The 26,245-nt window shown below is 38.8% G+C and overlaps 1 protein-coding gene across 6 annotated transcripts in view; it reads right to left on the bottom strand.

The window, feature by feature from the left end:
* Positions 1-1,836: 1,836 nt before the first annotated feature.
* Positions 1,837-26,245, bottom strand: part of TGFBR3 (transforming growth factor beta receptor 3) — a 325,007-nt gene continuing 300,598 nt past the window's right edge. For 4 of the 6 annotated variants that reach the window (XM_073593154.1, XM_073593155.1, XM_073593159.1 and 1 more), the window contains one exon: positions 14,240-14,379. Coding sequence is in view for 2 of the 6 variants with exons in the window: in XM_073593156.1 (XP_073449257.1) it covers positions 14,261-14,379 (119 nt within the window). In the remaining 4 variants the exon portion in view is untranslated. Of the gene's footprint in view, positions 14,380-26,245 lie in introns of all 6 variants that reach the window. The other 2 variants (XM_073593156.1, XM_073593157.1) reach the window with 1 other exon arrangement.

The following is a 26,245-nucleotide window of genomic DNA, read 5'->3' as shown; positions in this document are numbered from 1 at the left end:
GACACAGGGAGAACATGCAAACTCCAGGCAGGTAGTGTCGTGGTCGGCATTCGAACCAGCGACCCTTCTTACTGCTAGGCGAGAGTGCTACCCACTACACCACTGTGCCGCCCCATTAATTGTTCAGAAACATGAAATTATTAGGAACCAATCAGGACTAAATTGCAGGAGCTACCCTTGCTACAATATTTTTAAAGTGTAATTTGAGGGCTGTCATGTTTGCTGCAAAACTTAATGACTTGGAACAAGTAAAAAGCCACCAAAATGTTGGGACCCCTGATTTGTACTAAATACAGTATAATTGTTCTAAGTCTATCGCTAACTAAGTAGCAAAGCAGGGAATAGAAACCAACTCGGAGCTTGTCCTTTTAATAAAGGCAAATCCTGTTCCGTGCTTTTTTTCTTTCATTCAACAAACATGATATTTTTGCACTTGAGCTTCCAGGCTGCCCACAAGCTAAGTCCACTGCTATATGTGTTCATAGAGAATGTGTTAGAAGGGAGAGTGATCTAACTGTAATGAGACTCCATGGCCATGCCAGGAATTCCTGAGGGCAGATATCATTGCTAGTGTCTTTGAGAGATGTAGGAAAGCTGTGGGCAATTCATCCAACCAGTGACAACCAATATTGAAATATCGGTCCAGAGAGGACGGAAAATGTATTATCTTTGTAGGAATAGTCGGTCACTTTTAGGCATCCTTCTTGACCAATACCAAGACCTAGAGTAAGATTCAATTCTAGCAGGAGTGCTTATGTTACACATTTACCTTGGTAACTAAAATGAGTTGAACACAAACTTGTTTTATAATGTGGTGCAAAGAACAATGGTTGTGGTTAGTAACTCAACACTAAAACAATATGAACTCAACTACACAGATTTCCTACCCTGCTGCTCATCTGACCTATGATGTCAAAAATCTTTTACTTCCCCAGCCAAGCAGCAGCCCAAGTCTCAGAATTCTCACAATATTTGCGAGGCCATGTCAAAGATGAACCCAAGAAGTAGGATCTGAACATGTAGTTCAAGGATAAACTTTTGGAGCAGTTTAAAATATAACTGAAGCCAAAACCTTTTCTTTAATGTTGAACAGAGTGGAGATAGATTAGAACATCTGTCGGTTTTTATTGCTGTCTGTTTCCCCATTAGGGAGATTCCCCCCTCTATATTTGCCCTGTTTACCATTATCATTGAAAATGAAAGGATTTCCTCTCACTTCCTGTTTGGGACAGGAAGCGTAGGTAAATCTCCCCAATAGGGCACAGATGGCAAAAAATGAGCCAACAGGGGTTATAACCCTCCACTCTATCCAAAATGAAAAAAAATGTTTTGCCTATAGTTCTACTTTAAGAATACATTCAATGTAGGTAATACTGACCAAGTGTAGACCAAACAGTGGAATTGTGAACTGATATGAAATGAAAGTATGTTAAAACTGGATAATATATACAGATAGTAATTTTATGTGATCATAATTCAATGCCCTTGTTCTTGTGGGATGGAATAAAGAGACAACACATCCCACCATCCTTATGTAATTCAATTATATGGTCGGTCAGAATATAGCAGAGGTGCTTATATATTTGGCAACCCTTTATGCATGATAATAAACGCCAGTGCACATTCCATCCAAATGGATATTGTCTTTAGTCTAGGTGTTCTGTAAATGGTCAGATTATCAGTAGAAGAGGCATTGCTTCACAATTAGTATATATAGGCACCTGTAGTCTTTACAAAGGTATACAAAACACTTATAACATTTATGATAAAAGCTAGCACCTTTATAGCACAACTACCATGTCAAATAGCAACACAAAAACATATTCAGACATGTGATCATATATATCTATATCTTTATTATGCACAAAAGTAAATTAACACAACAAAAATGATGTACAAAACATAAATTAACGCATGTTGGAATAATGAGAATCATAGTCTGTTTATAAAAGCCAAAGGCAAATGCCTTTCATTATACTGTTTTATAGGCATTGGCAGTATTTTCAATTTAAAATTTATAAACATAGGAGGAACAAATCGGGAACAGTCAATTATTGGTTATGATCCCTCTGAAAAAAACATGGGTATTTTAAAGGCAACCCTTTAACACTCTTCAAAATATGAGGTAGATTACATTTTGCAGAATAACAGATATATAATAGCTATCCAGCCAGAAAATTTGCAGAAATAAATGATACATAGCAAACCAACAATGGTTCAATACAAATGTGTAAATCTGGTAATTAGAGGACCACTAAATTTAAAATGAAGAAAGGTGATACACCATTGAATGTTTGCATTACTATGCTATACAGCCTAATCCTGTATTTTAGCTGCCATCCTAAGTAAAAAGATGAAACTAAAATGATAGTAGCTTTCTTTTCAAGAGGAAGTCTTTTTTTTTCTGGATGGGAAGGCAGCTGTGTGTTTGAACATACATCAAAATATACTATCTTTATTATAAAGATCTTCTCTGATCTTCTGGAACTCCACAAAAACTAGAAAAAACATCCTTTAAGTGGCCCTTTACTTCTTTCACAAGAGTCTGACAGAAGTATCTCATGGTGGCCAAGAAGTGCCATATTGTGTCACAATGGAAGCTTATTGGAATGCTAGAACCAAGAACCATCCAGTGTTTGAGAGCATTAACACAGAAACCTGAAAAGTTCCACCTACTTTGGCTGGCCCTAGGTCAGGTCATGTTCCCTGACTGGCCTTTAAAGGGTCAATGTCCAGAGGTATCACCAGACTTTGAAGTACATCTATTGCGTGCGTGCTCATTCTACAGTTTATGAAGGGCTAACTATATTTCAGCAGCAATTACACAGATGGCTGATGAGTTTAAACACAAGACTTACTTTAATGTCAATTACCACTGTACATAGAGGATTAAGAAATAAAGAGAAAGTGCTAAACGGGATTACCAATGTAAAACAACCCAAACTAGGACGGGTCAGAGGGAGATTTCATAAGGCAACAGAAATAGTTCAACTAGAATTACTATTTGTTTAGCTAAACACATTTTTTGATTATTGAATACAATCAATACACACTTATTATACGTTCTAGTCTTGCATTAAGAGCTAAAGAACTGGTAAGGTAATGTATTGGTGCTACATTATACTTGCCAATGGACTGTTCAAAAAGACAAAGTATGTTATCAAAATTCAATCTTTCCAACCAGGGAACTTCCCTGGTCCTTCCCACATTGAACATTCAGAACTGTAGGCAAATATATGACATCAAAGTGTATGTCAGGGCAAAAAAACATGTGCAGTACATCTCTTTCAAGACTCTGCAAGTACAAGAAAATACCTGTTGATGTAGCAGGAATGCAACCAGCTGCTGTCAGCTGTAGGGGTGCGCATCTTCACTGGTCTCACGATTCAATTCCATTAAATTATCTGGTCAACGATTCGATTCGGCGATGCATCACGATTACCGACGAGCTCCCACTTCCGTTTGGACCGCCTAGGCGGCCCTTCCTCCCTGCAATTTTCTGGGACGTATCACAGGTCCCAGAAGATTGCCCGGCTGTGCAGGACAGCGCAGTGAGACATGCGTACCCGGCTGTGAAGCTGCAAGCTGTCACAGCCGGATGCCCATAGTAGTATTGCCAGCGCCGTGGACAAGTGGGAGAGAGAATGGAGGGTTTGGGTGGCCACGTCGCTGGATTATGGGACAGGTGAGTGTCTTTTTATTAAAAGTCAGAAGATATACTTTTTTTGTAGCTGCTGACTTAATAAACAAAAAATTTACTGGAACTCTTTCTTTGAATTAAAAATAACCTCACTCCTTTAAAGTGGAGTTCCACCCAAAATTGGAACTTCCGCTTTAAGCACTCCTCGCCCTCTGACATGCCACATTTGGCATGTAATTTTTTTTTTGGGGGGGAGTGTGTGTTCTCTCTTAGTGGGACTCCAGCGCCGTGGACAGGCAGGGGAGAGAATGGAGTGTTTGGGTGGCCACGTCGCTGGACCGTGGGACAGGTGAGTGTCTTTTTATTAAAAGTCAGCAGCTAAACTTTTTGTAGCTGCTGACTTTTAATAAACTAAAAAAAAACAGTTGGAACTCCGCTTTACTAAGTGCACTAATCCGGTGCACTACAGGGTACAGGAATTCACACACACGGCTGCTGTGAGGTCAGGAGGGATTAGAATCCACAACTGACAAACAGCCCTGTGAAGTTCCTGTACTGTCACTGTGATGACATTTCTCTGGGCTCCCTCATTTGCACTTTCCAGCACACTAGGAGTTAACACAGTGGAATGTGCAAACGGGGGGTGGGGGGGCTGGGGAGCCGGCAAATGTGTCAGCACAGAGCACGTGTAGGAGCCAGTGGTAAGTAGGTGTGGTAATAAATGCAGTTGTAAAACATTAAGTGCCCACCGCTGTATGTACATTTTAAAATATATGCAGCTTCATACCTCCTTTTTTAGTCTGTGTAGAACTGTATATGCTGCTTATGTGACTGCTCTGCTCGGTCCGGCCCGCCTCTCTCCTCTAGTCTCACGCCTCTCCTGACGTCAGTGGGATTTCTCAGCCCCGCCCCCCGACTGTAGCTATCAGATCAGAAGAGAGGCGGGCGGGGCTGACGTTACGAGAGACGTGAGAGGAGAGAGGGGGCCGGACCTGGCAGTCACATGAGCGGGATATACAGTTATTTACACAGAATAAGAAATAAGGTATGAAGCTGCATATATTTAAAAAAAAAACATACAGCGGTGGCCACTTAATAGATTACAACTCTGCATTTATTACAAAAATCTATTTTGACAGACATGCTCGGAGTGCTCTTCCGGGAGGGGCGGGGCAAGTCGGGATGACATCACCCGACATCGATTTTTGGGGTCGCATGCATCGATGCCGCATCGGGGACCCCCAAATCGCGATGCATCAATGCAACGATTAATTTCAGCACCCCTAGTCAGCTGGCAACACACAGTATTTTGTGAACTGAGTGTTGTCAGCCTTCCTAGATGCCTTCTGCTAATCTACTTAGACCCCTCCCCCTTTGTCTATTCTACACAATGTCAAGGCTTATTGATCTGTAGTGCCAAGATTAGGATTGGGGGTTTTGGCTTATCAGGATCCTTGAGATAACACAGGAAGTGTGCACAAGACAGCTCTGAATGTCTGACAAAATGAACAGGTCTATTGCTGCACTTATCAAACTGATATAACAAAATCAGTTTGATGGTATTTTTGACACACCAAAGGATAACTGTTATGGCTTATAGTCTACAAATCTTAATAATATTGATCTAGTTTAAAGAATTTGCATTTAAGAAAATAAACTAAAATCATACAAATCCTGCTCACAATTTCTAAATTGTGATTTACATTCAGAAGAAGCTCCTGCTCTTTTTTGGGCGACATGCCTAAACTAATTATTAACTGCGAGTTCTGCCATGATTGCTGCATGACAATCGCAGCAGAATCACACAGCGTTTGGGGTACTATTAAGAATAATGACACCCAAATGTGAACAGGGCATGAGGGGTGCACTGTCAAGAAAAAGTACAAACATATTTGGTTGAACAACAGCTGCAATGCAGACCAACTCTAGGTGTATTGTTAATGTTACCTTTTTACCACTGTACCCATATGACTACAAATTATCACTGATCATGTTCTATATCATGGATGAAAAATTTTGTATTTTGCAAGAACATCATCAAACCAAATAACACACATAGGGCTAGTCTGGTCTACAGAAAATCTTAAAAAATATCTCCATTAATTAAAATTAATTCAAATCTAAAAAAAAAAGAATCCTCCAGTTTAGTAAATGGTCAGCCTAGTCATCCTTTGGTTTATACCATATATCTGTTAGGAAGCTAGCAGTGAAGACTCATTTCCAGAGTTCCTGCTGATTAGTATATAAAAAGCCAGTTGTGGACTTTGATAGTTATATAACACAAATGTTTATTATTTATTCCTTATGTGTTCAACATTGAAATATGCTACCATTTAATCCCTATACAATTTTGATATACATTTTCCATATGGAAAGCTGTTTCCAGTTTAGACTCATATGACAATATGTATACCTCAACAATAAAATCATAAACTGACATAATGAAGAGTGTGATCCAATCAGTTGCCGATAAAATGGTAACTGGTACATTTTTCAAAAATATTTTTGCTTTTATTTTAAAGGACCGCTAAACCTTCAATACAAATTACTTTACCACTTAATGTATGTTGTGATAGTCATAAATTCATTTTTAAAGTTTACATGTTATTAAAGTACACTGAACTCCAAGCACGCAGCTATGTACACAGCTGAAATACGTGTTTTGGTAATGTTTAATCCAAATCACATGCAGCCATTCTTGTGCTATCTCTGCCAGAAACTAGATCTAGATCCTGGACCTACACTGCTGAAGGAACAGCACAGCTTGGTCAGCAACACCCCCCCTGAATACTGCTTAAGGCCAGGTTCACACTGGTACGGCACAACTGTTGTACGACTGTCGATCCAACTTTGCCCTGTGACATCGATCCTATTTCCATCCGACTTGAATGAACAGGATACGATTTTGCTCCTACTTTGAGATAGTCTGACTTGTCCTTTGACCAATCAAAACATGCCCAGTGTTACATAAATTCCTTTTCCTGCTACTGTAATCACCAATGTTGGATGTCATAAGTTAGATGGTTAGGACAAGAAACCGACTTTGATCCGACTCCAATGATATTGAATGGGCTGAAAACGGACCAAAGTCGAATTAAAGTAGTGCAGGAACCTTTTTCAAAGGCGGACCAACTTGTGTCAGACTAGTTAAGACGGCTCTCATAGGGAACCATTGATTTTCTACACATCATGTGGCGTCGGAGCATATGTCACACCAGTGTGAACTAGGCCTAATAGTGGAATAACAGGAGGCTAATTTCAGGACAAATTGAGATCCTGTGTCAACTTAAATCACGGGGCTTTAATTCAGACATTTAAAGTTCCAAGCTAAAAAGAATATGGAATCAAAACAGTGTGACTAGACTTAAACCAACATGTAAGATATTGCAGAAAAGGGGAAGTACTGGATGACATGCTAAAGGTAAGTAAACAGGAGCTTAAAGTAAAACTATAGGCAAAACTTTTCGGATAGGGTAGAGGAAGATTAGATTATCTGTCAGGTTTTTATTGCTGTCTGTGTCCCCATTAGGTAGATTCACCCTCTATTTGTGCTGTTTACTGTTATCACTGAGAGTGAAAAAATGATATAATTTGAATAGTCACCAAAACAGGAATAGAGGGCAAATCTTCTAATGGGAACACTTGTTCTGGTGACCCTAGTAATAACCAGAAATTCCCTCACTCTGGAGGGATTTCCTCCCACTTCCTTTTTTGGCTACAGGACAGAAAGTGAAGGAAAATCTCCCCAATGTGATACATATGGCAAAAAAAAAAAAAAAAACTGACAGGGGTTATAATCCTCTCTTACTCTATCCAAAATGAAAAAAAATATTTCAGCTCCATTAAGTATTTTTTTTTTTTACATATTCATTTACTTATTATGCACCTCTGTAGGGCTATAGGCAGGGTGCTATTTCTTGTAACACTCCCTCTCTTCACATAAGGCATCTCATTTTGTTATCAATAACTGTTGTACAGAGCACATGCAAATATTTTCAAATCCATATTCACAACACTATTAACTACTGCCCATGGCTAGTCCATTACCCAGAAAATTCAATCACATTTAGGCAAACTGTGTCTATGTTTTCTATGTACCACCTGTCTTGGAATCCAACTCTTCATGATCTCTTTGAAATAGTCCATTGGAATGTGTGGCATTCATATAACATTAAATGTAACTTGTCAGGTTCGAAATATGGGATCCCCTATACCCAACTTGTTTTTAAAAATGTAAACAGTAGGTTCTGTATTGAGTCACTGACCCAGAAGAAATCAAGTAGAACTTTCCCACTACCTGGCAGGATAATTCTTCTTGGTCAGTGATTTACTTTGAGCTTGCAACTTTGAAACAAGTCTTCAGTGGCAGCTCCCATATCTCGATCCTTAGAGCCCATTCACACAGGGGCAACTTTGGATCCGACTTCAAGTCGCCCCAAGTCGCCCCTAGTCGCCTCAAGTCGCGCTACACGAAAAAATCAATGTAAGTGAATGGATCTGTCTTAATGCACACTACTGCAGTCGCTCCGACTTCAGAAAAGGTTCCTGTACTACTTCAATCCGACTTGAAGGCAACTTGTACCCATTGATTTCAATGGAAGTTGCCTCCAAGTCTGATCACTGTTCATACTGAGGCAACTTTACAGGAAGCAGAAAAGAAACAGAAAGTAATTTCCTCCACTAAACAGCCACCCCCCTCCTTCTCACACACAGCTGATAAGCTCTGATTGGCCACTTGTAAAGTTCCCTGTCCTGGAGGCGACTTCAAGTTGTGTTGTAAGTTGCCCCAAGTCGTGCTGTGATTCATACTCAAGTCGTGTCCAAGTTGCCTCCCAAAGTCGTGCTGGAAGTCGTGTTGCCCCTGTGTGAATGGGCTCTTACAGCTTCCTTTTAGGGAAAGTCAAGAGACCAACAAACAAGTCAAACAGAAAAAGCCCATGATTATCTTTAAACTAAACAATTTGTACATGCTGTTTAGCGATCCTTTAAGTATTACAAAATAGACTGGGTTTTGACCATTTTATCTTCTTTTGTATTGTCCACTGTTGTTGTATTATGAACATTAGTATAAAAACTAGGGGTATTTATCACATAAATGACTTGAGAACTTCTAGGCAAGCAAACATATTAAAACATAATTTAGTTATGGTTTTCATTTTGCTTTCACAGACACTTTTACAAAGAAATACACAGGTTATGCCAATAAATGTAAAGTGACTTTTTCTATATATTTGGTATAGAGTATGTGTGGCCTTTTATCTGTAAATATAATTTTGAAGATAGACATATATATATATATATATATATATATTAGAATTAAAGCAATTTATTGATAATACAGACCATTCTCTCTCAAAAATATACAATTTAAAGTGTTTACAAAAGTTTTAGTCCAGCCCACACTTGAACATGTGCGTTCAAACAATGAGATGGAGTGTGTTTAAGGGATTTACAATGGGTACAATGGGTGATGTTAAAATTCACAGTAACTGAAGTAAAAACAAACACAAACAAAAACATACAACAACTCCTTTAGGGTATATTTCTCATAAAAATTTTAAATATAATCTCTCTATATAATGTAGTAAAATATAGCTATACGAATAGTAGAGACTCTTATCTTCTTTGAAGACATTTTAAAGTTTCTGTGTTTTTCTGTACAAAGAATATTTTTTATGTTTAAATACATTCAGCCTTGGGGTTGGCAAAGCGCTTGATTGTCTAACTCACAGGTAGCTTATATAAATCTTTTTTTTCCTAACAGGACAGATTATAATATTCTGCCGTCTCATGAATGGCAACTATTTTTTTCCCATTTTAATTGTATTAACTTTGCTTAAGCTGAGAATAGCAGTGGTTATAAACAATACAATTTGTATGATTAAAAGGACATTTAGCCAACATGTCCATCACACCTACATTTTTTATAACTGCACTCTCCCTAAACATAATGCATGTGGAGTCTCAGTCTCAAACAATCGCAGTTTGAATTTTTAAGAAGACAAATCCTGCCTCCACTATGACCTGGGACCGGGGGGTGCTGTTTGAGGTTGTTTAAAGCACAGCAGGAAGTGCTCAAAGCCATGAGGCTGCAGGCAATATTGCTAGAAACAAAACCCTCTTCCGAAAAGGTAACCATTTGTATTGGCATTTTTTCTGTAACACCTGCCAAGCACAAATGGGCACGCTTTCAAGAAATCACATATATTTAATTAGAAATTTCTTCCAATTTTTTGAACAAATACTTGACATCGTCCTTTTCCAGCAGCAATTGCACACTACACCCTGTTCTTGAACTACTAAAAAGTAGGCTTAGGCAAATAATGGCCCTCTAATGATGTAACGCACTCCTATTCTGGCAAAGGAAGCAGGGATGAAGGAAAATATTAAACTAAATATTATCAAAGACAAATGCCAAAATTTCAGAGTACACTGGCTATATGACATCATCTTGCTGTAGATAGATTATTTTACAGGGCTTCAAAGATCCTTAAAGTATCCAGTCCTGATCACCCAGTGATTTAATTTTTCAGAAACCGAGCACTTTAGACAAATGTGAAAATCATTATTGCAAGGTATTTTACACATACATTTTAGAAACAAGTCTACTAGAGGCAAGCAACATACAGCACAGGGCTGTGACAGCCTCAACCTAAACTTTGAAGTGAAGCATGTTAATCTACTTGATCATTTTGTTTAATCCATCATTAAAGTGGTTGTAAAGGCTGAACATTTTTTTCCCTTAATTCTGCATAAAAGATAAAAAATGTTTCAGTGCAAGTTTCGTCCCCTCAATCCCCTTATACTTAAGGAACTTGAGAGGAAGGTGATATGCACTGGAATTCACCACTTGGAGAGTACCCTGGTGTGGCCACCCATGACATGCAGAGTGGAGAGAGTGTGTTGAAGCGCTCTCTGTGTTCCAGGCCCTACCTGGCACCAAAGGAAGCCATGGAGTGACCTAGCATTGGTAGGATTTAAAAAAATGATTTGCACTGGGTGCCAGTTTGGATAGGTACACCATTGGCAAGAAGTTCACGTGAACTGCAAAACAATTTTCAATACGTACTGAATACTGAATCAACATAACACAAGCACTAGATGCTTATTTTTTCACTATTAGGAATTGAGTGCTAATGTACAAATCTTTACTACAACATCCCCTTCATGTTTTTCACTAAAATGTTGCTTCACACTTTTATGTTGGACATTATAAGATCTTATCTAAACTTAACTGTCAGTTTCAGCTTTTCTCTATTCTAGGCAATACAGCTTACAGCTGTGATGGATCAAAAAACAGTCTAGGGGGATCCAGAACTCTCCAGCACTGTTGTCTGTCTGGTCACAGCAGGGTGAGTTTTTTTGAGTGACATCCTGATAGCTAACACATCATGAAGCCAAATAACAGAATCAGCACTAACCTCTGCCAAAATCTCAACATGCCCCTAGTTATTCATTCAATATAATAGTGCTCTACAAAAGAGTTGGTGATCAGGATGGACCAGATAATTTCAGGTAGTGAATGACAGCTGGATAAGAAGCCTGCACTGCTTGCAACTTATCTTAGCAAGATGTTGTCAGTTTTAGGGCTCATGCACACAGGACGTTTTTACAGCTGCTGTTAGGGGTGTCTGACATTCTTTTTTAACTGCCTCTAAACGCCTCTCCATGTTAGCCTATGTGTCTGTGCACACATAAACTGTCAGAGGTGTTTGGAGGCATAAGCGTTTAGGGGCAGTAGAAAAAAAACGAAAACCTGTGCATCCAGGAGCAGAGGCTGTTGAGCTGTAAAAACGAAAAATGCCCAGAAACACCCTTAAACGCTGATAAAACGCTGTTACAAGCTGTTAGCCTGGTATGGCGTTTATCCTTTATAGGGAGTGTTTTTACTGAAAAAAAAGCCAAAAAACACCCATAAATGCTATTCAAAAACGTGGCTAACAGCGCGTTTTTAACGCTGCTTTTTCCTGGCAGCAGCGCAGGCATTCCTGTGTGCTCAAGGCCTTAACATGCCAACTATCTCCTGGCTATCAAGTAATTCAAAACTTGCATCACCCGAAGACAGGCAAAATATTGCCAAATACTTTATACTCAACCTGGCTAGGCAGTTATAGGATTATAGTTCAATGACTTGGGTACTGGTGATTTTCTATTCCTGCCTCATTCTCATCAATCTGAACAAAATTTGTGTAAATTTTTGGATATACAAAACATGTTTCCAAAATAGAAATGCCCGATGGAACCTATATGTGATAAAATATTTTTGCATAGGAGAATTTTCCCTTTTTACAGGATATATTATTTTACATTTTTATTTACATTTTCTGTTATATTTTATATATTGCTTATTTTTTAATCCCAATTATTCCTAAAGTCTTTAAATCACATTGCACCGATACCTGACATGTAATTACTGAAGAACTGTTAAAAATGAATTTACCTATATTTTTATAATGGAAGTCAAGGCAAAAGTTGTCATCTATAGTAATGCTTTCTCTTACGTGATCTAGCTTTTACATGTTTTTTCTGTACTCTTGATATATCAGGTACTAAATCTCAGTCTTAAGCAGGGTAAGGGCCAGAGTTGATGGGCTTCTTGTTTGCTTCAGAACTGCTTCTCTCCCCATACAATTCTCAGGGAATGCAAACGCAGTTGAATTAGGCTAATGCAGGTCAATTGCACCTACAATGAATTCTGAATAATCTCTATTATCAAGAGCACATGCCATTTGCCCATTGAAACCCAACGACACAATTCCTAACTGTTCCTATGTCTTGTAAAGGTGAAATAAGACAGAGGTATCATGTGATCGTATTTTTAGAATTTGATTATATGGCACTTTAACAATTTTTTTTTTCAGTGAAGGTTTTTATTGCATATGCCAGGATTTTTGCTACTAAACTGGTTTAATTCTGTTGCCTTAACTTCCATATTACGTTCGGAAAATATTGTATAATAGAGAACCATATATTTGCATGGCTAGGCATGACAGGTACCAAATGTTTTTTAAAATATAATGATTTTTTTACCTATTAAAATGAACACAGTCTGCAATATTGCAATTATTTCATCAACATTCCAGGATAGTTAAAATTATACATTCATACATTCTTCCTATTGGTATGCTTAATATTTACAATAATTTAAAGTGTACCTGTCACCAAAACAGAATGATACCAGCTGTTTTGTAGGCTGATACAATGTTTTCAAAAATACATCAAATCACTCCATAAAGAGTTAAAAACATAAAATGTTGTGGTGATGTAACTAACTCCCAATCAAATGATAGGTTTAATCAGCCAGCAAAAATGACTACCAACAGTGACAAATACACTTTAAAGTATCCTTCTAAAGCAGTGACTGCTTTAAATTGCACTGCAATTTACTACAATCACTCTAAGTCAATAAAATAAACAACAAAGACATAAAAGTGCTCCAAACATCAAAAAAAGGAAACAAAAAGAAAGATACCTCACTCTCTACTTGATTACTGCAATAACAGGAGAAGAACCGGACATTGCTCTCCCAAAACAGATATTTGGAGAACACAGGGGTTGATTTACTGAAACTGGAGAGTGCAAAATCTGGTGCAGATCTGCATAGAAACCAATCAGCTTCTAGGTTTTAGTGCCAAAGCTTAATTGAACAAGATGAAGTTAGAAGCTGATTGGTTAACATGCACAGCTGCACCAGATTTTGCACTCTCCAGTTTTAGTAAATCAAATCCAATGTTTTTCCAGGTGCAGCCGGCAGACCCATTAAACAAAGAATGCATGTCTACCTCAAGATTAGAATTAAGACAATTCTGAGATTGCAGGCTAACATAGAGATTGAGGGAGAGTAATATTGGTCCTTAACACACAAGCTGGTTTACTTACTATGGCAGATGAATGTGCAGGAACCCATAGCAGACAATCAGAATTTTTCTTTTACTGACTTGACATCAGTAAACTCAAATTTGATGGTTTCTAAGGGTTACTCTACATCTCATATTATCTTTGTGCTGCTAATCAAATACGCTTGTGAATAGTCAAAGGGTCACCCTGCTGAGTGAAAAAGCTGAAAGATTATATACAACATCACACCAAACACACTTTAGCTGCACGCATCATTTCAGAAGAGCAAAACATTAACATTCAACAAACTGCTGCTTAATAGTGGCTAAATAGTTTACACTGCATTAAAGCACTTATGGTTGTACAATTAATCTTATATTATATATACAGTCTATGCATATATATATAATTATTTTTCTTTTACTATATACAAAACCATTGCACTTTAATACAGAGTAAAAGGGATACAAGCAGCAGATCTAAAACTGGCACACAATTCACATTGACAGCCAAGGAAACCCATATTGCAGGTCTGGACTCTGCATAATTAGTAGTATTACCACTTTTTTGGCATGACGTTCTTTGGACTAACCCAAAGACTGCATTTATCCAGAAAAAAACAAAAACAAAAAAAAACCAGGCAGATATTACACTGATCCCTTTTCCTGTGCAGAAAGAAATCCACAAATTCCTTCCAAGCTTGAAGAATTAATGTCAACAAACAGTGACTTTGAACCTCTGCCCCTGTAGCTGATCTTCGTTCCTCTTGTGCCATGATTTGGGTTAGGCAGTGCTGTTGCTGGAACAGGGGGTGCTTTGTGTACTGCCAATGCTATGAGCCGCGCTGCTGTTTTCCGAAGCTGGTGGGGTTGTGGGGACCTGCTGTCTTCCTGCTGTATTACCTGAAAAACCCACAAAAAACAGTTGTCTGATTATTTTTCGCCTGTTGCTTTTTGCGATGAATAAATCCAACATGATTGCAACAACAGTCCATTTAGTATGAGCTGGAAGGAGCCAACTGCTGGGCATGTAACATTTCGATTAAGTATGTGCAAAGGAAAGTTAACAAGCCAGTACCTTATTCTCGTTTGTAGGTTTAGTTAGCTGGGAGAAGATTTATCAAAGATCTGCTATGTTTTCTCTCCCCACAGCTAAAACTCACACCTGGCCCCTTTCCTTTTCAGTTAGAGAATATGCATGCTCATTAATATCAAAGTACTAACTGTCAGAGACAAGTTGTCTTTTAACAATCCCCCTTCATGATGAATGCTAGTTATAGCTTAAAGGGCTAGAGCAGTAGTGGTCAACTCTCTTGGTCTAGGGGGCCTCAACTGTGGCCCCTGTCATTATCACGTAATATATACTGAATGTAATACTACAGAAAGCTGTCAAAGACTGCGGAAATGCAACAGATGGTCAAAGACTATGGACATGCTATACGAGATGGTCAGAGAATGCTGACATGCTATAGAAGATGGTCAGGAATTGTAAACACGCTATTGCAGTTGTTGGAGTTTCGGAAAATGCATAAAGAGATGGTCATAGACTGGAGACACATCACATGAGAGCGCTAGAGATCACTGTTAATACAGCCAATTTATGAAGCAGGACCTGGTCTTTCCTTGGGACCCTGGAGTTTTAGGATACATGCTATGGGCCATACACACTGAGACATGGATGCTGTCTGATCTAGCATTTAGCTAGTCTCCTTTGATGCAAATAGATACCTTTAAGTCCATGTTCATGTCCATGTCCAGCCCTCCTGGCTCTGCAGTTTTCAAAGTGCCCAAATGAGTTTCAGCAAATATATATATACATGCTCAGTGAAACATCTCTCATGAAAATCTCTGAAAGTGACTTCCTATCTCCTTTGTAATCTAAAAAGGGTTTTATTTACCCAATACTATACAGTATGCTTTATCATTTATCATTTGTAGTTGCCTCTATGAACCTGGTGCCCCCTGTGAAGTTCCTGTGTTACCTGCCTGCCTCACCGGGGTGACAAATCTATACTTTTCCTCTTTACAAATATATTCATATAGCTTCAGAAGAAGCGCGTCCACAGCGCGAAACTAGTCGAGCAATCTTTTAATGTATTCTTTGAATATTGAAGAAGAATTGATCTATTTCAGTTTGGCTTTACCAAACCCTCCATATGTGATTATTGTATGACAAATGATTAGGTCATCCTATATGTATAAACATGTGTTATCCCTTAGGGCAGGGGTAGGCAACCTCGGCCCTCCAGCTGTGGTGAAACTACAAGTTCCATGAGACATTGCAAGATCCTGACAATCAGAGACTAGAGTCCTAGAGGCAGAGGCATGGGATTTGTAGTTTCACCACAGCTAGAATGCAGAGGTTACCTACCCCTGCCTTAGGGGTTTGTTTGTCAAGCCGTTGGAACTTTTTGTAATCTACCAACCCAGTCCATGGAGGTTCAGTTTGAACTCTGGATTGTCTGGTTGGTCACTGCAACATTTTTTTTGAATCACTTTCACCTATGTAAATGTTTTTTATTCTTGTCCTAGTCGTTTTCATTATTGATTTGCAATAAATAAACATTGTTACTTTTTAACAAATAGTACAATATGCTTGAAAAGTCCATTCTTTCCAATTCCTATATATACAACCAATTTATACATTGATTCTTCCAAATTACACATTTGTGATCTCTTTAACCCCCTTAAAAATTACCAACAAAAAGTTTAGTTTTGACTTGGAATTTCCCAGGAACTCACCAGAAAGATGGTGATGTCATCCTTGCCTAGGCATCACAGGCATTAGAGCAGGGTTCTCAAACTGGTGGCCCTCCAGCTGTTGCAGAACTACAATTCCCATGAGACATTGCAAGGCTGACAGTTACAAGCATTGTATGGGACTTGTAGTTTTGCAACAGCTGGAGGGCCGCCAGTTTGAGACCCCTGCATTAGAGGTAATGTAAGTATACTAACCAATCTTTTTTCCCCCTAAAAGTTTTTTTTAAAGCATTTTGAGATGGAAGAGGGTCCCAGACCTTGCAATTTCAGTGAAATGACTGCTTTAACTGCTGGAAGCCAATCTGAAGATACTTTTTTTCACTGGCCTTAGCAAGCACCAAGGTAAGGTAAACACCCCCAGTGGGTTGGAGGAAACACTAGAAACTCCTACACTTTGAAAGTGTAGTTTTGTTCAACATTGTGTTACACCTGCTCCCATTCAACATTTTAGGTCACACTCCTAAAAGTGGGTCAGGACATTGTTTGAGACCCCTCCTATCCCTGATCTACTGATACACCAGTGTTCCTCCATCACCAACTCCTCTGTTGCAGCTGACATAAAATACCTCTTGCTTCCATGTAAGGGGGAAATGCGACTTCCTTCTATGAGGTAGTTCTCAGGACAAGTAGCCAGTGGCTAGGCTTGAGCACTGTCTTGCGTCGGAGGGGTTAATGTCTCCATGCTCGCTAGGCTCTGGGTTTTTTTGCAGCAGTTGTGGTAGGCCAATGCTGCAGAGGGGAGTATCAGTGGATTGGGAATAGGCTTTACACAGACACTGTCACTTTGCCCCTCCCCCTAACACTTTTGAGCATTTTTTTGTTGAACAAGTACTTTTTATTGAAAGTTTTTCAAGTTTGTACAAAACATGCACAAAAGAAAACAAAACAAAATAACGAAAAGATAAACATGACGGTTACGTTGAAGTAACGTACATGTATAATCAATAATCAGTAAGCCTATGAATCTTCCATCCCTATGATAAACAAGTAGTAAGCACAGTGACATGTCAAACAGTAATACCAAACTGTCCTTCATAGAGAAAAAGCGGATCAGACCAATCCCATTCCTTTTGGGTAATTTTTGATGGGGGAGCAGCTACCTGCTCCCACTTCTGGTCAGATCACCTACGTAAATCCGCCGGAAGTTCGCCTCCCTCTTCTGTGCCCACAACCTCTTTGGACACATCACAGGTCCTATGAGGCTGCAGGACCATTCACATGGTGCAACTCGAGCATGCACAGGGGAAAGGCAGTTGTGAAGCCGTAAGGAGTCACAGCCAGTTTCCCACACTAAACATGTTGGTGTGGGGATTGGCGAAGAACCAGCCCAGGTGAGGACAGCGCTGGATCCTTAGGAAGGTAATTGTCCTTTTATTAAAAGTCAGTAGCTACAGCATTTGTAGCTGCTGACTTTTATTTAATTTTTTTTGCACACATTCCGAGGATCCTCCTTTTCCTGAACAACTCAAAAATATTGTATTTCCCATCACTTTCTGTACTGGGCAAAATGGTTTACCAGGACCAGTAGTGAGGGTAGATCTCCCTAATGGGGACAAAGATAGCAATAAAACCTAGAAAGGGGTAAACCTTCCTCAATCTATCCAAACCTAAAAAAACATGTTTAGGCCTTACATACGCAGTAAAAACAAGTCAGCAATGGCAGCTTCTCTATCACAACCCTCACAGGCAAACCCCACTTTTAAGTACGCAATGGGGTTTATTTACTAAAGCTGGAAAGTGCAAAATCAGACTCACTTCTGCATAGAAACCAATGAGCTTCTAACCTCAGCTTGTTCATTTAAGCTTTGGTAATAAAACCTGGAAGCTCATTGGTTTCTATGCAGAAGTGAGCCTGATTGTGCACATTCCAGCTTTAGTAAATAAACCCAGTTGCATACTTAAAAGTGGGATATGCATGTAGTTTCCTTTAAGTCTCAAATCAAAAGATTGTTACAAAGTATCTATGGTAATTTTAACAACTGTGTTTTTGGAGCATACAGTCAAATTCAGTAATATTTTGTTAGGCTCATCAATATTTCTGCACTTTTTTATAAAAACAACATGGAGAAATATGGCTGACTCTAATAGAATACCCATATGTCTCAGTAGACATATAAATCAGGTTATACGTGTTAAATAATCAGTATTACAAAATAAAAGTGAGACCGCCTTGAATAGACAACTGAATGGCAGTGGTCATAGCAAATAAGAGAAACTCAATCCTCAAACCGCACTTTCTCTGGGAGTATAGAATATTAGGTAGACACATGTGCTCTGCATTAGGCATTGTATATCCTTCAGCTTTCCAAGGAAAACATATGCAGTTGTAAATGTCTTAACATGAACAGGGAAGTGTAAGAGGGTATATGTTCTCCTTTAATTCTTTTTAAAAACACTATAGCTTTTTTTCTGAGATCGCTTTTAATACCCTTTGCCTATAATGACAGGGCTACGATAAGAGGCCCCGTCTGTTGGTGTTTATAAGAGCCTCTCAAAGTGCTGGAAGATATTTGGATAATTAATAACAAACCAACTCCTTCTTCATTAGGGCTGTCAGTGGAGGAATGACCGCCAGAGCAATGCTCAAAGATAAACTACACAGTATGACATTATTACCAGCTAAATACAGGAACTTGAGCAAGTTTCATTCCCCTTTTGAGGCCCTATGAACATCTGTGCCAAGAAAGCAGAATGTACAACTGGATGGAAGTCTTTGCAGAAAGGTCTTATTACAGTATTGCTGTCATCTATTGTACAAGGCAAGCTGTAGAATAAACAAAGTTATACACAATGCTGTATCAAAACAGAAAGAACACACCACACTGTATGGTCATTATATAAAACCTCAATACAACCGGTATTGTTTTCAAGTCATTTTCAAAGAGCTTTTTAGCCCTTTTATTATTTATCGATACAGAAAAACATGTGTGCACAGACAAAGACTTATGCCGTGTACACACGAGCGGTATTTCCGACAGAAAGAATCTGATGGGAGCTTTTTATCGTATATTCCGACCGTTTGTATGCCCCATCGGACTTTTTCTGTCAAACATTCACCGCGTTGTACATCACCGCGTTTCTGGACAGTCGAAATTTGGTGTGACCGTGTGTATGCCAGACAGCTTGACCGGTAAAACCGGTCATGTGTACAAGGCATTTCTCTGGGAGTATAGAATATTAAAGTGGATGTAAACCCAATGTCATCCTTTCTAAACTACTGCCATAGGGGTTATCTATAAGGATATACATGCCTTCTGCATGTATCTTCACCTGTCAAATGTCTCCCCTCTGTCTGTTATTAGACCCAAAAAACTGCAGATTCTGTGGGTGGGTCTGTTGTCTGGAGCTCGGTGGGTGAAGTCGTGATGTCAGTAGATTCCCCGCCCACCTCTACACTCCCCTTGTCAATATGCATTTTCTCTGTGTATTTCTAACACTGAACTTCTGCTATGATCTCTAACATCCAGTGAAAAGACAGGAAAGTAACCACATGACTTTAGCATGCCCAATCATGCTGAGGTGTGGAACAGCCAACCCTTGCAGAGCTGCTGAAGAAAGGAGGGGGGGGGGGATTAAACAATACTGCATGTCTCTTAGGCTAGTGCACGAGATGTAAATTATCTGTCACTCACAGCAAGGGGGTGGATTTGACAAAGTTTTTCTCAGTTTGTCAAGAATTGTCTCACTGAATAAAAGGGGATTGCTCAGAGATGGATTAACTCTGTGTGGCAAGACTGGGCTCAAATGATAGGAAATCTTATACTCTACAGTATGATATAAGAAAAAAAAAATTTTCGGGTTTACATCCACTTTAAGTAGACACATGTGTTCTGCATTAAGCACTGTTTGTCCTTCAGCTTTCCAAGGAAAATATATGTAGGTGTAAATGTCTTAAGTTGAACAGGGAAGTGTAAGAGGGTATATGTTCTCCTTTAATTCTTTTTAAAAACACTATAGCTTTTTGTTCTGTGACATCAAGATCGCTTTTACAAAAAATCGCAGTAAAATCACAATAGAAACGCACCACGATTTGCATTTTTGATTGGTACGTTTTTGAGTCACGTATCCATTTTTCACAGGTGCAGGCAACCCAAAAATGAACCAGAAATGCACAGGAAATGCATATGAAAACACAGCATATGCGTTTTTACCACAATTTTGCTACAGAGCAGTGTGAAAGGGCCCTTAAGCAGCCGATGGGCACACAGCACAAACATTCTATTGATTACTGTGATAACCAGTGAGTGTGTGGAGGCAAGCAAACATTAAAGCAATGAAATTCTGACATATCAATGTACGTAAACCTCAACACTGAACTTGTAATATTTGCTCCATTTAGACTGTTAAACATGCCATTAAAAACATTTTGTTGTAAAAAAAAGTTTGCTCTTGTCAGAAATTCAAAGCAGTCATATGTCCTCGTCACCATTAATTCATGTTGAATTCCAACATCACCCTTCCTGCATTATCTCAAGTCCATTGGAATGGAATGGATTGAGTAGTTTAGCAAAAGAAAACTGGGCTGGACTGACATGACTAACGGAGAATACTGGTGTAGCTCTGCATAAAAACCAGTCAGCTTCCAGGTTTTATTGTCAAAGCTTAAGCCACCGTTCACACTGGATCGACTTTTCATACGATTTGGCAGATCAAATCACATGGCAAGTCACACCCTTTTGTCAGCAATGGCACTGTTCAGAACCATGTGAGGCCGACTTTGCGGTGCCGCATTGATTTGGGAAAGTAGTTCCTGCACTACTTTTGTTGATTTCAGGTGCGACTTAGAATGCATGAAGCCGCACAAATGCCTTCCAAGTCGCACTGATATGTGGCTTTGAAATTGTGCGATTTCAGGTGAAGTTGCACGATTTTTAAAGCCGCATTCAGTATGAATGAGGGCTAAATGAACAAGCTGAAGTTAGAAGCTGAGTGGCTACCATGCACAGCTGCACCAGATTTTGCACTCTCCAGTTTTGGTAAATCAATCCCTGTGCGTTGTCAGCCCACAGTTGGTAATCAAGAGTCAAGTACATTTGTGGGAGATCCATGGGTATTTTTCTGTACCTGCAGCATTTTTAAATGGAAAAACAAAAACAAAGGGAAAATGTGCATGTGTTGCAGAAATGTACTGCATTTTTTTTGTTTACCTTGACATATGCTTTAAAGTGGTTGTACACCCTGTGTTTGCGTTTGAGTGACTGGTGATGTGTGAATCGAAGAAAGAGGAAGTTGCAGTGTTAGCTGGATAGCATTGGTAGTTTACTAATTGTTATCAAGGGTTGAATGAATCACTTCTTACACTAGCCAAACACACTTCGATTTCTTCCGTTCAGCCCACATTTCCTCCAGCCACACTAAACAGCATGGATGGAGAAATCACATCTGTCAGCTCTTGTATTCTGATAGCTGCCAACACCTGTGGATGTCAGAATAACTGAACAGTGACAGCATCTGACAGGATGTAGTCACTATCCATCTAACGGTTTTCCAACAGGGCCACCATAACTCAAATTTAGACCATTCACCAGGAAACATGTATAGCCAACATTACAGTAAACTCATTTTTTTCACATGTATTAATGTAATGTGAGAGGAAGGGGAATGCGTCACAAAATCAGCAGCTCTTGACAAAGATGTAAGTAAGAGTTTAGGGGTGCCCTTGGAAAGCAATATTTAAGCTTTCAGCATTGAAATGGCTTGTTATTGCTTAAAGAGATTTTCCAAATGCATGTCATCTGGTAAAGTTTTCTTTTCTTAAATGACAAGACGGAGGAAAGCTGCTCAAGTCATGAATATTAGATTGTAGGTACACTGAGGCAGAAATCAGTGTGAACATTGAATATGTTTTAGGCCCACCTACCTCTAAAATGGTTTAAAACCCATCTTGAAGAACTTTAAAATATGTTTTAGATGCACGTGAAACAGATTGGCTTAATGCAAATCTTATCAGTGCGTTAATTATTTAAAAACCTTTCTGTGTATAATTTGTAGTCATGTAAGTATATGTATATATATGTCATGTAAGGCAATAACTGTGCCTTGCTGATCCTGTCCTCTTACTGTAGACTTAGTCTGAAGAATGCAACAGACTTCCAACTGTCTCTAATGAAATAAAAACCCTTAATACTCCTGGCAGCCAGAGGTGTGATCCTAGCCTAGGCTGGGCTACTGATAATGATTTCTTAATTCAGTGCAATAATAGGGGACTTTTTTTACTAAACATAATTGTGATTTGGCTAGGTTGACATGGTCCTAATCAATCATATAAAACATGAATTCTAATGATGGGTCCACTTCACAAAATAGCAATTTTCAATGAAAATATCACTTCCACATCAACAAAAGTTCATTGCTCCACTAGTTGCACTCTGTAGAAAACAACTTTTTTTTACAACACACCGCTTTTTTCCCAAAAGATGAGGATGTTCCTTATAAAGTCTGTAAACAAGCTGGACGCGACACCGTGTACTTTATTAATCACTCTTTGGCACACGCAGGATGTTCCTCCCTGTAAAGGAAGTCTCTCAGTTTGCTGTTATGCCCTTTTGCCAAAATCATTTTGTTGCCATGTCAGTTCATTTTAATCAGCATTCATAAAACTCTCTGGGTAGTGTCAAACCTCTGGAAGCTGTCAATGAAGTTTTGTAAACTGGCACATTGTGCCAATATGTACTATAATGATAAAATTTCATCAAAAAAACTAACAGATTCCTGAAGTGTGACAAAGTTTGGCAAGCTTAATATCTTAATCTGTGTCAGGAAAAAAAATGAACTTTACATAAAGCAGGTTTCATTAAGAACAATGATGTCATGGACGGTAAAGAATAAAGCAACATGGAATTCCACACTCACTGGGCATCAGCATAAGGATATCTGAAACAACATCAAGCGTCAGGGTTGGTAGTAGCAACTGATATCAATACTGTATGTCCCTGAACTGCAATGTACACATGAAAATAAAAGTAAAATTATATCCTAAAAAACATTTATAGACCTTGGCTCCTAAAAATAAAGAAAATAACTATATGCATACACATACTTCAACCCTACAGCCAATTCATCTTTTTTGTGTTGGTCTCAAATAAAGCAAGTCCATGAAAATCTACTGCTCAAATTGTTTATGAATTCAGCTGTGTTCCCTACAATGCAGTAAAGATTTCATAGTCCCACAAGCTTCCTCCTTACCAGTTGTGGTAGTGATGACTGGTCCAGCACTGTATGTGATTATGTTGAAGGCCTACTCAGTTAGACCAGAGTGTAAGCTACCATGGGGCTATGGATTAAAGTATTACTCTCTAGCATATTCCCCTAGATCAAATGAGTATAATTTAGCATATATGGGAGGCACAGACTGGAGTTCAGCTTTCACTTTATAAATGCATAGGAAAAGAGGATGATGGGTTAATACTTATATAGCTTTTAGTCTACAGTAAAACTTTATGTTTTTGTAAACACTGTGCTTAATACCCAAAGAAGAGTTTGCTACTCCCATAAAGTCAGAGATGCATGTTATGGGAAACTACAAGCCTGGATACACAAGAATGATGGATACTGACCTGCTCATGTAGTGACAGGAAATTAAGATTCATTTTTTTTACTGAAATTCTCTCCAATGCATCCAATCACTCTTACATCTGCTTGAAAGCCCCTTCCACAGACAACTCCCTGGAAGTGGTCAATGACCTCCAAACCACAAACTCTATGGGTTAGAGCCTAGACTGTTCAACCACTAGTGTTGAATAACCCTCTTACTACAGAACATACTTTTTATACACATATATATATATATATATATATATATGTGATTTTTCTGCACTCTTATGCCCCGTACATACGGTTGGACATTGATCGGACATTCCGACAACAAAATCCATGGATTTTTTCCGACGGATGTTGGCTCAAACTTGTCTTGCATACACACGGTCACACAAAGTTGTCGGAAAATCCAATCATTCTAAACGCGGTGACGTAAAACACGTATGTTGGGACTATAAACAGGGCAGTAGCCAATAGCTTTAGTCTCTTAATTTATTCTGAGCATGCGTGGCACTTTGTGCGTCGGATTTGTGTACACACGATTGGAATTTCCGACAACGGATTTTGTTGTCGGAAAATTTTATAGCAAGCTCTCAAACTTTGTGTGTCGGAAATTCCGATGGAAAATGTGTGCTGGAGCCCACAAACGGTCGGAATTTCCGACAACAAGGTCCTATCACACAATTTCCGTCAGAAAATCCGACCGTGTGTATGGGGCATTAGACTGCATGTTACTCTTTATCAGCAACATTCCTATTCCTTCTGCAAAGCTATGGTGATTAACTTGCCTAAAATGACACTACAGTTCCAATCCCCCCTTTTTTTTGCTATTTGTGTCCTATTGCAGTGATTTTCCTTCCCTTCCTGACCCATAGCCAAAATAGGAAGTGATAAGAAAATCCCTCCAAAGTAAGGGAATCATGGGATCTCACCAGGGTCACCACAAATAGTGTCCTAATTAGATTTCCACTCTATTCCTGTTCCGATGTCAACCCAAAATTTGGGTTTCCATGATAACAGTAAATAGGAAAAATAGAGAGGGTGAATGAACCTTCCTAACCAGGGCACAGACATCAATAAATCCTGACAAGAGTTTTAATCCTTCTCCACTCTATCCAAAACAAAACAAAAAAAAAAAGAAATTGCCTTTACAGGATGCCGTTATCCTGGATATAAGATCCGATTTATATGGTCAATGTGCACTTTGTCAGGGCCCACTTCGTCAAAGCATTGTACATAAAAAACTTTATTATAGTAGACTTCAGTAGTGCCCCCTGATATTACCAAAGAGCTGAACATGAATATGAATGGGTATGAATGGTATATAATGCTACAGAAAACCTTCAGATAGCCATATAATGCTACCATGCTACATGAGCAACTGAAGACTGCAGGCATGCTGCAGGAGACAGCAAGGTGTGCAAATGAATGTTACCTGAGATTACTAGCGATCATTGCCATTACAACCATTTTGCAAATCAGAGCTCTCGAATATGTGCATCATATAAAAAGAAAAATGTGTAAAATAACTACACCCATTCATTTCATTAGTAAAATAAAAAAGCTCTTTCACTGACTTGAGTAAGCGCATAGGCAGGCTGATTGAAAATTGACTGATGGGTCACAGGTGTTTTATAAAACATACCAAAGGTTAGAATGCAGCCCCTGAATCCCATCATGGGAACCAGCACTGTAGAACACCTTTCAAGGGTGTTCCAGGGAAATATTCAGATTTCTCCTTACACTCCAGTAGAAAATTAAAATTACTCATAAATATAACTAAATACTTCATGCTTTTTTTTTGCTCCATATGATTTCCAGCAATGTTTTTGGGTCCTCGGAGGACAGTTTGGTTGCTGATTTTCTATTTTGGTGTCCTGCACCATAGCACATGATATGTACCTAGCTGTAAATTACAGTTCCTGTCTTGAAAGTCCTTACTATGTGTTCACAGTAAGAGTAGTTTTCAAAGAAAATGCAGCAATAATGTTAATATCTATGACGTCTTGGGTGACAGGTCACAGAAAACTGCTAGACCTCTGGAACCAATGCTAAGCCCCTAATTTATTACTCTGCATCCTCCACCACCTGAATAATTCTCACATCTGCTAAACTAAAGACAGGTTATCTATACCTTTGAAAAAGTTACAATATCAACACATGGGTAGCCATGGTATGATTTCCAATCCATGTAATGCTAATATCATATAGTCTTGCACCAACAATGCAGCCGACACAAAGGATGAGCTGAGGATTGTTTCTTCACAAATCAGCTGGTTATGGACTTTTAACCTAATAAACATAACATTTTACCACTTGCTGTTTTATAAGTATTTCCTGGCGAAGCAAACCAAAGCATATTAGGTCATTTGTTTTGTTATCTTTTAAACCTTAAGCTGCTTGGACACAGTCCATATGTTGATCTTTCTTTCAGGGTAGATCATCCAATTCATTTGCACATCAGACACTATGA

Source organism: Aquarana catesbeiana, linkage group LG07 (genome assembly GCF_042186555.1).
Source record: "Aquarana catesbeiana isolate 2022-GZ linkage group LG07, ASM4218655v1, whole genome shotgun sequence".
Taxonomy (NCBI): Eukaryota; Metazoa; Chordata; class Amphibia; order Anura; family Ranidae; genus Aquarana; species Aquarana catesbeiana.
Note: the sequence above shows the minus strand (reverse complement) of the source record. Positions and strands in the feature narration are given on the sequence as shown.